The 14,187-nt window shown below is 30.3% G+C and overlaps 1 protein-coding gene across 1 annotated transcript; it reads left to right on the plus strand.

Moving 5' to 3' along the window:
- The first annotated feature begins 6,460 nt into the window (after window positions 1-6,460).
- LOC123917457 (bZIP transcription factor 11-like) lies at window positions 6,461-7,929 on the plus strand. Its single transcript, XM_045969183.1, has one exon. The coding sequence runs from the start codon at window positions 7,016-7,018 to the stop codon at window positions 7,484-7,486; it is 471 nt and encodes a 156-aa protein (XP_045825139.1). The 5' UTR covers window positions 6,461-7,015; the 3' UTR covers window positions 7,487-7,929.
- Window positions 7,930-14,187: the final 6,258 nt, after the last annotated feature.

Here is a 14,187-nt window from a genome sequence, read left to right on the forward strand (position 1 = left end):
TAGCATGGGAATAACAAGTGTAGAAGTTATGTGTAATTAACATTCCTGGGATTAAAAAATTTCTGGAACAAATTTTCAAAACTTGAAACAAACATAGTAATGTTACATTCCAGATCTCATATTCCCAGGAATAACATTACAAACCTTGAAACAAACACACCCTTAGGGTTTAGAGTTTGCTTGTGTATACAAGCTTATAATATAAAATATATATAGATAGATAGATAGATATAATTGTTTTTTTTTTTATAAAAAAAATGTATTTTTTTACGAGAATAATTTTTTCATTTAAATAAATATGTATCTTATCATGTCAATATAAAGTGTGCACTAAACACAAGATATGATAAAATAATGATATCATATTTCTTATCATGTGTGTACCAAACACACGACAGAATATGTGTTTATCCTGTCACTATCATATATTATCCTTATTTACCTTCTTATCTTATCATATCTCTATCTTATCATGCGCACCAAACGGACCCATAAAGTGGGCATTCCAAGACAAGGTAAGGGATTAAGCCATCAAGAGTTTAACTCATAAGAAAAGCGCAAGCTCTTAGATTTCAACCACTAAAAGACACTAATATATCACTTTGTCCAACAAATGCGATAAAGATAACTCCTTATTACAAAAAAAAAAAAAGAATTTATTTCCTTCCAAATGAACCTATCACAAGTCAGTCATATCAAATGTAAACATGCTTTCGTAAAGGATAAAAGCTAGAAGCTATAAACGTGCAGGGGATTACCTTCTAAAGGAAGGGTAAGATACAAAATAGGAACCTAACCAATTCTACAATTAAGATTTAAGAATGACACATGCTTTCACCAAGATTTAGCCACATTCACATCGGCCACCAAACTTTTATGAAAATTCACTTTAGATCCAAAAATAATCTAAAAAAGATTAAGAGTAGCATTCAGGGCCTTACTATTCACACAAGTCTTTTCATCCAAAATCAAAGTATCATCTATAAATTGAAAGTGAGAACTACTGAAGTCCCTACTTTATACCTAGTAAACAAACCAGCCTCCACGGACCCGGATTCCGTGCAGTCACCTTTTTGGTGCAGTCATGCATTCAGGCCATCTACAGCCGTCTGATCAAGATCAGACGGTTATGATTTAAAAACTTATTTATTGACTGCATTTGTTTAAGCCGTCCGATCTAATCGGACGGCTATAAAACGACTGCATGGAAAAGTGACTGCACCAGATCCAATTCCCAGCCTCCACTGAGGCATTCAAAACAACATCCAACCCCTCTGCAACAATAAAAAAACAAATAAGGAGAAAATATGTCATCTTGTCTCAATCCTCTTATCAAATTAAACTCATCAGTTGAACAATCATTGACTAACAGAGAAGTTAACGTCGAACTGAAACAATCCATAATTCATCTTTTCCACACCACATGAACATTCATTTTTAACTATCACCGCTTCCAAACACTCCCATTCAAATGAATCGTAAGCATTCTCAAAATTGACTATAAAAAGAATGAGCTCCTTATTTAACTTTCTCGCCTCATCCACCACCTTATTAGCTATAAAGATCATATTTGAAATTTGTCTACTCTTAACAAATGCACAATGAACCTCAAATATAACACTACCAATAACCAACTTCAACTTGTTAGCCAAAAATCTAAAACTTTAACCAACACTTTATACATACATCAACATACCGATGAGCACTAACAACTTTTTGTATTCAATGTCTAAAAAAATTGTATACAAAATTAAAGACTTTAACTACATATTCACAAAAATAATCACAATATAAATTAAGTGAAGTAGTGAAGGTGGGCTTGATGTTGGCGGTGGACCGGTGGTGGTGGATGAGTGGACCGGAGTATGAAGGAGAGGGAGAATGATGGTGAAAGGAGAAAAAATCTAGTGTTGACAACCTATGTTAAGATTGTGTTCTCTAAATGATCTATTGGCTAAAATCGAACTTGACCATGGTGAACAAAAACCTTAGTTGACCATGCTAAATGCCACCCAAATCCAAAACATTCAACTTCAAACAACACACATAAATAAAACCTTTCATTATCTTTTATTTAATTTCCCTTTTTGTGGGCAAGTGCAGGACACAATGCAAAGTTGTATCCACTCCCACATTTTTAGAACACGTTTACGTATTTATATAAGCAACCAAAAAGAAAAAAAGTTGATGTTTCTTCTCATATTTGTCTTTCATTTAAATTAATTCATTAACGATTGTATTTTACATTTTTTTTTACTGAAGGTTGTATTTTAAATTTATCAGCAAATTAACACATGTATTTTTTTGTATTAATTCACTTAACTCTCAGAAAAAGAGAGCCGATAGTTCAGTAGCGAGATAAATAAAATCTGGTTAAGACTTGTTTTCACTAGGAATCAAACTCAGATTTACCATTTGATCTTAAAGAGAGTTTATTAACCATTTGACTTCAATTACTTGATTTAACACATGAACTCAATAAAATCATACCAAATTATATAGAGGATTTAACAATGAACGTCAATGTAATTTAGTTGTAGGCAGACTTGCACCTCAAGTTGGTTTAGGTCGAATTGATCGGGTACACTAAAAAAAAAAAAATTTACAAAAATATTTGATATTTTGTCATAAAGAGTGCGAATTACATTGACCTTCATTATTTGGTACATTAAAACTTATAGATATATTTACACCATATGAAATCAAATATTAAATATAATACCCAAATTGCTCGGATCAGAAAAAGAATATTCTAATAATGGCACACACCACTAGAAGGTTTTGGAAGTAAAGCGGCCATATCTTTAACTAGTTTCCAAGTATAGATTTACATACCACATTGTATCGAACACATTCTTAGGTTACGTTTGGCCCGACTTATTTTCAACTTATAAGTTACTTTCAGCTTAAAGTTAAAAAACACAACTTAAAAGATAAAGTTAAAGCTGTTTGGATTTTAAAAAAAAAATTAACATTAAAGTTACTTTTAAAACAATTGTTTCACTGTGATGAAATATTTATAGAAAAACTATTACTTTTAAAACTGAGAATATTATTCAGAAGTATGTCAATGGATAAATAATTTTTTTATACAAAATAAAATCTATTGTATTATTCATTTTATGTAAGAACTCTAATGAAGTTGTATTTTCTTAATATTTAAGAACCGTAAAAAAATAAAAAATTAGTTCGGAATTTAAAGAAGACGAAGTGAAGTACTAGAGATAATAGTTGGGTGTATATAAAGTACATGTTTGGATTCTAGTTTTCGAACTTTAGCAAGCGGATAATAAATTCTAATTTCATATAATTTATCATTTTATTTCTTTTGTGAATTTTATACTACCATTTAAATATTGCTATTTTATTTGTCAATAAAAATATTCTAGTATATGAAATTGTGAATAAGGTTTTTTTTAAAATAAGGTTTTTTTTAATATAATAATAATCGTCAAAAAGTATATATAATCATTTATTTCTATAAAAAAAAAGGAATACTGTAATGAAATAAAAAAATGAAATGAATTCAAAAAATAAAATGAAAAAGACGATTATATATTGGACAAACAAAAAAATGATGTGGTTACCTTAAATAATAAATAGGCTATACTGGCATTTCCAAAAAACAAATTAAAATATTGAATGGTTCCAAGTGGGTATCGAACGGGGAACCAGAGAAAAAGGAGGCGTCAGTCTTCTAAAGTTGATATTTTTGACTTTTTTTTGGACTCCTTATATATTGTTTTTCTTCATAAAAAATAAGTCCTTAATTTTGTGTAGAGCTTTTTTAAATTTGTGTTTGGCCAGACTTCTCCTTAAAATAAAAAATAAGTCATAAAAAAGTTCGGCCAAACGATACCTAATGAAATGCTTTAAGTCCTTTTCGTCAAAAATTGGAGTTACCAAAAAAAATAAATAAAAGCCAATTGGAATACATGTCCTAATTGTAAAATGTTGAATGTCGTTGTTTTAAATAATTAAGTTCAATGTATGGATCAGTGGACAATAATAATCAATGGAGCATGACCTTTGGAGTTGTGATGGATCTTCTCTGGTGGAGAAGAATTGAATTTGTTTTTAATAATAAATTTGTTGGGAATATCCAGTTGAGAAAGAAAGCTACGGAGACAGTGTAGCTAACATAAGTTTGACAAGGAAAGCTCTCAATTCTGATGGTTCGGTTGTTGAGCATGGGACTAAAGCAGCATATGTGGTTTTGCAGCTCCTTTAAAAAATTCGTTGGTGCTTGACGCTGAGCTTTGGGGAATCTTTCACGGTCTTACGATAGCTTGGGAACATGGGTTTCGGAAAGTTAAAGTCTATTATTATTCCTTGACCGTTATCAAGATTCTTAAAGATGGATGTCCTCCTACTCATCTTCAGCACACTCTTGTGGAGAATATTCACGGTTCACAACCAAGATGGTTTGGTGGATTGGGTTCATGTTTTAAGAGAGGCCGATCAAGTGGCAGATCTTCTGGTGAAGAACGGTTTATCCTTCGATGTTAATTTAAAGATTTTTAATGTCGTTCCTAATGTTGTTTCGTTGTCCATGTCGGCTGATTTTGCTTGTATTAGCTTCCCTAGAAACCTTTTATTTGGGCTTAGCCACTTTTGTTCATAAAAAAAAAAAAATCAATGTATGGATGTTAGTTATTACTCTTGAATAGATTATATGAATAAGTTTTTTTTTTAAGTAGTCTAACGATTATAAATCACAGTCGAATTAGTTCATTGAATCTATTAAAATCACAATGTAACACAACATCCACACCACAAGAAATTATATTAATATTGACAAATTAGATACATTGCCCTGTAATCACATATTCTAAAAATCTCGTTATCTATCAATCAAATGATGCAACCATTACAAAACTGAATTCAAAATGCATTTAAATCCTCAAAAAAAAAAAAAAAAAAACTAAATTTAACGTTTCTGCAGAAAACAATTTAGGGGAGAAAAAAAAATCTAGTACAATTATTTTGAGAATGAGATTCTATAAGCTAGGAATCATATAATTCTTGCAACAGCTCATTGTGTCTTATCATGGAACACTTTTCATTAATTGTGTACGGGACAAGTGAAAAAGATGGACCAAGTTACTTAGCCCAACCAAATTGCCAATATTTTCTTAATCATGGAGTTTTCTTTTAATAAAATTTTTTACATACAAATAATAATATTCTCTTTAAAAAAAAACAAATAGAAGTATGAATTTTGGTTGAAAGAGGTATACATTTAGTGTTCAATATATCTCGAATAAAATGTTTTGCGATAAATTATTTTAAAAAAAATACAATTATATATATATTTTTAAAGAAGACATTGTTCCGAATTAAGGCGAGACCAAATTTCGTATTGGACTGGTCATCCCTAAATCATTAGCACTAAGATGGATCATCTTGTAAAAACGTCCTAAAGACACGTTCAATCAGGGCATATTCCATCATTTTTTTCTCAAGGTGCTTATATTTTTTAATCACCTTTTGTAAAATTTTAGGTTGAACATCTAGTAACTATTTGACGTTAATTAATCTTCGTAAGAGAATTTAATTTGCACACAAGGTATGTTTTCTTCTCAACCGGATTTGTTTCCATATGCACAAATTAAACAAAACAAAGTTGAACTTCTTATTAGACGGCTAAAATTAATAATTAGTTAATAATATCTTTCACTTTCGAGACTTAATTCCCGAACTTTTAACTCTTTTAATCCTTAGCTCAAATTTGATAAACTACCTAACCCAACCCAACCTCATTTTATTTACAGTTTAAACTATGTCAAATTTTAAAACTCAAAGTTTAGAAAATCTCTTGACATAGGAGACACTTAGCTGAACAGGACAGGCTACAACCAAACAGTCGTGTTCTGTGAGAATGAGACTATTTGGAAGTATTTTCAAATACTACTATAATATAAAGCATTTTGTGCATGCATCATTGTTGCTTCCCAGCTGTAATTGGACCCTTCTCTTGTCTTCTTTCACCCTCTCTCTCTATTTTCACTTCACTCTTTCTTGGTAATTGCTCTTCTTCTACCAATTGTTCAAAACCATCCTTTTTATTTATTGAAAGATTTTTTTTCAGTATTAACCTTCCTAGAGACAAACTACAAGTAATTTAGAGTTCGGCCGCAAACTAAATAAAACCTGACAAAATATTATTTTCTCGAAATAACTGAGATTCATTTAAAAAGTTAACCTCTCATAAAAATCCACCGCTTGTGTCCCTTTCTTTTCCCTAACCCCTTTATCATACCAACCTTTTAAAATAACCTTTTCTCTTTTTTGTCATTTCAATATTTATTTTGCCATTATTAAGCAATGACCCCAAAATTAAAATAGACCCTACTTTTACTTCTTTGTTTAATTGTTTCTTTCTTGTATACATAAAATTAAATATTAAATATTCTCCACCAACTTGTTTGGCATTCTATAAATTCCCTACTCAAATCACATAGAGTCCTCTTCCACTTTCACATTTTTTCTTATCATATCACTCAAACTTTCCAAATACCACTAAGATATTTTTTTTTTATATATCATATGGTCCATCATTTCTCTACCAAAACTTCTCTTTCATTTCTTCCTCCTCTCAAAAAATATTCATATTACAAAAATTTTATCATATAATATAATTAATTAAATGTCCAACATCTTATTGTTATTGTTTGATACTCATGTATCCAATTCTCAGTGAAATTTTCTTTTCTGGTTGCATGATCAATTCCACTGTTAGGCGCAGGACCCATTTAGTTCAATCTTTCTCTGTTGCTTTTCTCTATTGGCTTTACTACGTTTCATGATTTTTAATCTCTCTTAGTTTAATCCTATATCATAATAATTAATTAATATATCTATATAATAAAACTACATAATAATATTTCTGCTGTATTTTTCTGAGTTTGTTAGTTAAATTTCTAGTATTTGGGTCCTGCTAGTGTTTTTATTTTTGTTATTAGTACTAATTATTATTAAAAGGGTCATTAAGTTAATTAATATATATCTCATCATGGCTTCATCAAGTGGAACATCTTCAGGTTCATCTCTGCTACAAAACTCAGGTTCAGAAGAAGATTTACAGTTGTTGATGGATCAGAGAAAGAGGAAGAGGATGATATCGAACCGCGAATCAGCTCGTCGGTCACGGATGAGGAAACAGAAGCATTTGGATGATCTTGTTTCTCAAGTTTCTAAACTGAGAAAAGAGAATCAAGAAATACTCACAAGTGTTAATATCACTACTCAACAGTGTTTGAGTGTTGAAGCTGAAAATTCAGTTTTGAAGGCACAGATGAATGAGTTGAGTAATAGGTTGGAATCTTTGAATGAAATTGTTGGTGCTATGAATTCAAGCAATGGAGTTTTTGGAGCTTCAACTACTTTTGTTGAGCCAAATAATGGTTTTTTCTTCAACTCTTTGAATAATATGTCTTATATGAATCAACCTATTATGGCTTCTGCAGACATTTTGCAGTACTGAGACGGATCTGGATTCCCTGCTGTAACAAAATCACATTGCAACATAGTAAATAATGTCGACCATTAATTTGAGATCAGACACCTCAAATTAACAATGACAAAATTAATTTAAAATATTCTACGATGGTCGAGATTGAAAACTGTGTGAAAGGGTTATGCTCTTGGGAACCTACTTCAAGAATTGTTGATTTCTTTTGATTTGAGTTAGTTGATGAGTAATTGTAATGACCTATAATACCAAAAATGGTGATAAGGAATAAGTGAATTGTGTGTATCATAAAGAGCAAAGGGTTGTTAGGTGTTGGTTCTTTGAATGGGGTCTAATGGAGGCATTGGCCAATATATTATTTGTTTGTCACCTACCATTGCTATATTATATTATTAATATTGTAATATTTACCAAGTTTTTCATGCATTTAATTAATAATTATCTCTTGTCTTTTAGTGTTATTTTTATTTTTTCTCTTTTATAAAACTGAATGTTCTTTATAATTTGGAGTAATATGCTGAAAGTTGTATTGTGAAAGTGGACATAGTTGAATTCAATACAGTAACAAAGTTTCCTTTGAAATTAGATAGAAATGAATGATGCATTCTTTGAATCATGAGAAAATGCTTTCTCTTTTGTATTTTGGTAGTTTTTTTTAGGGATTTTTTTTTAATGCAAGTGGATATTTTTCTTGAGCTATGAAGTAGTACATGCACTCTTCACATTAGGCAGATCTTGATGGTGAGTTCGTTAATGTCAGACATCAATACGACACTAATACTTATGATTATACTGAATAATGTTATTTTTTTTCTTCAAATTATTATCGGTGTCAACGTATCATTATCAATGTATGTGTCTGTGCTTGGGCTTCATACAAACTAAGAAGCTGGACAATTACATTTTCTGGGATAAAATTAGTATTATTAGTTATTATTATGTAAACAATGAAAGCTGCAAATACTAAAAAAAATCATAAACACATCACATAATTTGCAATTCTTTTTTTTTTTGGGTGAGTAATTTGCAATTCTTTTTATTTGGTTCACTTCTAAAACTATCTCGAAGGATAAGGGCGTTTAATTTAAATACGTATATACATTTTACATCTTATAATTATTTACAATGTGATGAAACTCCAATGTCAGATGAATTTGGATTGACTCTCAAAATTTAACTCCAATAATGATAATATATTTTAGGGTAGTTAAAAGTTTGTTTATTTTGTGAAAGTATCTTTTTATTTTCATTTTCTAAATTTTTTTAATATTTTTAATTACAAAATTTGTGTTATTTTCTAAATTTTACTTGATACTAAAGAGAGAAAATTTATTAATACGGATCATTTCAAATTAGCATTACGTCTTTTTCTATCACACTCAATGTTTCATTTCAAGAATCTCACATCAAATTATTTAAAAAAAATAAAAAACATATTTTAGTAAATAGATTCTAAATTGTTTTAGAAAACAGAAAATTTATTGAAGTGAACAATATTCTGCATTTTCTAAAGTAATGAATATGTCAATTTTCTTTTCTTTTCATTATTAATAGAGAAATGGATCGTTTCAAATTAGCAATATGTCTTTTCTCTATCACACTCAATGTTTCATTTCAAGAGTCTCTCGTCATCTTATTTAAAAAAATAAAAATAAAATATTTTAGAATTTAGAAAGCAGATTCTAAATTGTTTTTACGGTACTATACTTTTTATTTATTATTTCTATTTTTTTATTACTTTAATCTTCATTTTTTGATTAATAAGGAAAGGGTCTTGCTAACGAGTGCCCCCGGGGCACTCTTTAAGCATTCCATTTAAAGAAACTTTTTATTCAAAAAGTTAAACACTACAATTTCCAATGCGTTGACTTTACGCATTCCGATAAAAATTCTATAAAAAACTTACTATTTAAGGGCTTAAAGAGTGCCCCGGGGGCACTATTTAGCATTTGCCATAAGGAAATTGAAGGACACCCATCCCTTTTGAATTGTCGAGAATCTTCATGTTAGAGATGTGTGCCGTGTGTGTTGTGTTGTGTTTGATGTTAGAATATTTTCTGATATTTTGTGGGCTGCAATCAATTGTGGCTTTTGATTTTAATAAAAACGGGTTGATGTTGTTGTGATCCATTTGATGATGCTTAAGCCCGATAATTGTGATCAGTAATAATGGGCTTGAACACTAATTCTGATTTGTGTAGAAACAAAGTGTAGGCCCAACTCTAGAGTCCATGATGGGTGGTACTAGGGTTGTGATCTTATATAAGATTGGCTAGGTCCCCTTTGCCGTCACGGACAAAGGCAATAAGCTCATTTGTGGTTTTACCCATCAAAGACCTCAAAGACCGGAGCATGTGATAGGCAAAGGAAGACCTTGTCTAACATATCGGTGGTTCCGATATCTGCTATTCCGGTAAACATGATTGCTGACTACCAAGTAAGTGTGTTCTAATTTCATATAATATATCGATCTCTAAATTATTAATTATTACATGTGGTATCAGAGCTAGTATTATATGAGTTAGAACCCTAATTTTATTGAGCCGAAATTCATCCTTTTCCCGAAATCATCCTTTTTTGATTCATATGCTATATTGGAAATAAATAAATTGATTTCGGTTCATGGATTAGTGTATCATATATATGCTTCTCTTGTTGCTGAATGCTTTGTGAATATTTGGTGCGTTTGTGAATAATAGCGATGTCCGTCTGATCACTGAGAAATTCTTATTCGGCTTTATTTGTTTTTTTTTTATTTTATTTTATTTTATTTTTCCAGTCAATCACGTTTATTTAATTTTGATTGACCTGAAACTGGCATATGCTATAAACTTATTTGTTGGTTTCAAAATATTGTATGACAATCTTTATTTATTGGAATTTGTTGCAATTATGGGGGATCATTCCTCTAATTGATAATTCAGAAAAATAATTATTTATGCCGTGTTTGGTTATTTGGCTTATCTTTTTCATTGATTGCCTTAGAAGTTGCCACATACAAGTTTCAAGTTTTGGTTATGTTATTGTTTATGAATTTTTCCGATCAAATCATTTAGTTTTGCGGTTTGTGCTTTATAAATACCATAGGACCATGTTTCCTCAATTTAAGTCTCCATACACATTTATAGATAATTGACATGTAAAACTCTCCCACTTGATAGAGAATTATAGTTGAATTACCAATCCAAAAGTGTTAAAATATTTAAACAAATATTCAACTATTTTCTCTATCACACAATGGACATGTCAAACAATGTCACACTAAATTTATATTTTTCCAGAATAGAACTCTCAAAATATTAAACTTGAAATACTCCCACTCAATATAGTAAAATTTAAAATAATGGAGTATGTAACAAATTAATTAATGATTATATTGAGAGTTTCTAATTTAGAATATTCTGGAAAAACAATAAAACTTTAGTATATAATTGCACATTTATTATTTCAAAAGGAGTAGACAATATTGAAAACAAATATTGAGAATATAATAAAAAAAAATAAATAAATTGTATATGATTCTCACGTTAATCAACACCAAATATTTTAAGTTGCCTTGTGTTTTCTATACATGTTCACTTTTAAAATATTACTTATAATGTTTGTGAGCAATTATTAATTAAGGCAATTGGAAATTGAATTATCCTTACATTGTTTATTATTAGAGTCGTTTTATTATGATATAACGGTTTATTGTTAATTTGTGAATTGTTTGAGATGACACCGTAAAAGACTTCATGATACTCTCGAATCATCAAAGTTCATTGACTCTATTTGCAAGGATGTCTACTCCTTTTGAAATAATAAATGTGCAATTATATACTAAAGTTTTATTGTTTTTCCAGAATATTCTAAATTAGAAACTCTCAATATAATCATTAATTAATTTGTTACATACTCCATTATTTTAAATTTTACTATATTGAGTGGGAGTATTTCAAGTTTAATATTTTGAGAGTTCTATTCTGGAAAAATATAAATTTAGTGTGACATTGTTTGACATGTCCATTGTGTGATAGAGAAAATAGTTGAATATTTGTTTAAATATTTTAACACTTTTGGATTGGTAATTCAACTATAATTCTCTATCAAGTGGGAGAGTTTTACATGTCAATTATCTATAAATGTGTATGGAGACTTAAATTGAGGAAACATGGTCCTATGATATTTATAAAAGTTCAGGACAATTTGTTTTATATCCTCAATAATATAAAAGTGGAAGTCTCTTATTTTATTTTTTCCGCTGCGTAAATTTGCATATATTATTATATTGAGTTGATTGTTTAACAGTAATGATCTCTCTCCCCAACTAAATACATATAGTTATATCTGAAAACTTTTAATTATTGATTCCTATGCAAGAGATTTTGTGGGTTGGTATAGGCCGTTACCACCAAAGTGGGACCGCTTATATTGATTGATGAGATTTTCTTTGTAGTTTGAGGAATGATTTTAATTGTAACATGTAGTTTTCTGCCCAAAGGTGATTATTATATGTTACGATTAAAAATTAATTTTAGATGAAGTTATTGGAGGATGTATTGATCGGAGGAATTTGCCTGCCTAAAGGTGACAAATTTCAAAGTTCAATGTATACTCATTGATTAAGTTTTGACTAGGGTTTTTTATCCCTAGTGAGTGCATTCTGCCCAAAGGTGATTGTACTATTATATTGGCCTCTTATGATAATACTACAAAATGGATTTCTCCACTCATAATTATGTTTCCATTGAAATGTTGAACATCTTAAAAATTATAAGAAATGAAAGCAATTATTGGAGTTTTCTTTAAAAATTGTGAAGGAACGTTTGGATAAGTGGGAGTTTTAATATACCACTTGATTAGTGGGAGATAACTCATATTCTTTTGATATGCTTGATTAGTGGGAGTTTGAATTTTATTAACTCCTTTTATAAATTTGAAATTATTTGAAATATAAAAATATTTGAGCTCAGTGTTGTTGGGATCACTATGCCGGTGATCAACACTATTTTGGAGCTGAGGCATTATATAAATAAATATTATAGCTCAGTGTTGTTGGGATCACTATGCCGGTGATCAACACTATTTTGGAGCTGAGGCATTATGTGAAAACATAAATAAATAAGCTCAGTGTTGTCGGGATCACTTAGCCGGTGATCAACACTATTTTGGAGCTGAGGCATTATGGTATCTTAAGAACCATGTAATTTCTCTGGCTTTGAGGCATTTGAGAGAAATTATGTCTAAAATATTGGAGCTCGATGTTGATTAGATCATTATACCGCGGTAGTCAACATTGTTTTGGAGCTTGGACTTGTGGTATCTTATGGACCATAGAATTTCTCTGGCTTTAAGGCATTTGAGAGAAATTGAGGACTGACGAAGAAAATGATAGTATGGTTGAGATCACAAACATATCATTTTCTCGCTACACTCTACATAAATGACTAGTCGACGGAGTTTGGTGGTATTTGTAACCATGGAAGGTGTTGTATCGATAATGATATAATTACCGCTATGATTCGATATCATTTAACTTTTGTTGGACGGAGTCTTAATTAGATGTTGCATCTTGGGATCAATGTGACCACGTTAAAATATGTTATCAACCCGAGAGTCATTTTCAAAGTGTTTTCTTTAAATTAAATATACACAATTGATTTTGCCCAAGTGGGAGAATGTTAGAATATTTTCTGATATTTTGTGGGCTGCAATCAATTGTGGCTTTTGATTTTAATAAAAACGGGTTGATGTTGTTGTGATCCATTTGATGATGCTTAAGCCCGATAATTGTGATCAGTAATAATGGGCTTGAACACTAATTCTGATTTGTGTAGAAACAAAGTGTAGGCCCAACTCTAGAGTCCATGATGGGTGGTACTAGGGTTGTGATCTTATATAAGATTGGCTAGGTCCCCTTTGCCGTCACGGACAAAGGCAATAAGCTCATTTGTGGTTTTACCCATCAAAGACCTCAAAGACCGGAGCATGTGATAGGCAAAGGAAGACCTTGTCTAACATATCGGTGGTTCCGATATCTGCTATTCCGGTAAACATGATTGCTGACTACCAAGTAAGTGTGTTCTAATTTCATATAATATATCGATCTCTAAATTATTAATTATTACATTTGATTGAAAGAAAGGTCCAAAAGTGACCAGCAAAAGAAAAAGACAAAAGAAGTTAATTAGTAGGTTGTGTTTGTGCCACTTTTCTTTTCTCCCCATATAGTGGTTGCATTTTCAAAGGAGAATTCCTTTTAATAGGATGTTGGATTTGCCTTGTAACTATCTAAACGCACTTCCAATGCTCTAAATCTTATTATTTTCTCAAATTCCTTTTAATACCTTTTGTTGCATTTTATTAAAATTGAGTTTTCTTTACATAGACCACTTTATTAAATAGTCTACCATAAATTAATACTTAAAAATTGCTCGAAATTCTAACGACAGTCAATATCATCCATTAAAAGTAGAAGTTCATAGTTCTTAATTATAGGTGTTATCAATGTTGATCTAATTGATGTCAATCTGACAAAAATAAAACAAAACGGAATGTATTGAGCTTTGAGACTCTTATATTTGTGTTCTCTTGTTTTTGTCTATTTGGTACCGATCAAGGCACATTAGGTAAAACCCTAGTCTCACATAAGATATATTGATGATAAGATTTGAAATGAGTTTATAAAATTGACACCCCACAACCCACACTTTATATGTTAGATTTATACA

This window comes from Trifolium pratense, linkage group LG3 (assembly GCF_020283565.1).
Source record: "Trifolium pratense cultivar HEN17-A07 linkage group LG3, ARS_RC_1.1, whole genome shotgun sequence".
Lineage (NCBI taxonomy): Eukaryota > Viridiplantae > Streptophyta > Magnoliopsida > Fabales > Fabaceae > Trifolium > Trifolium pratense.

Bases quoted from the DNA above. Each gene is read 5' to 3' on its own strand.
- LOC123917457 (XM_045969183.1), top strand. From the start codon at position 7,016: ATGGCTTCATCAAGTGGAACATCTTCAGGTTCATCTCTGCTACAAAAC.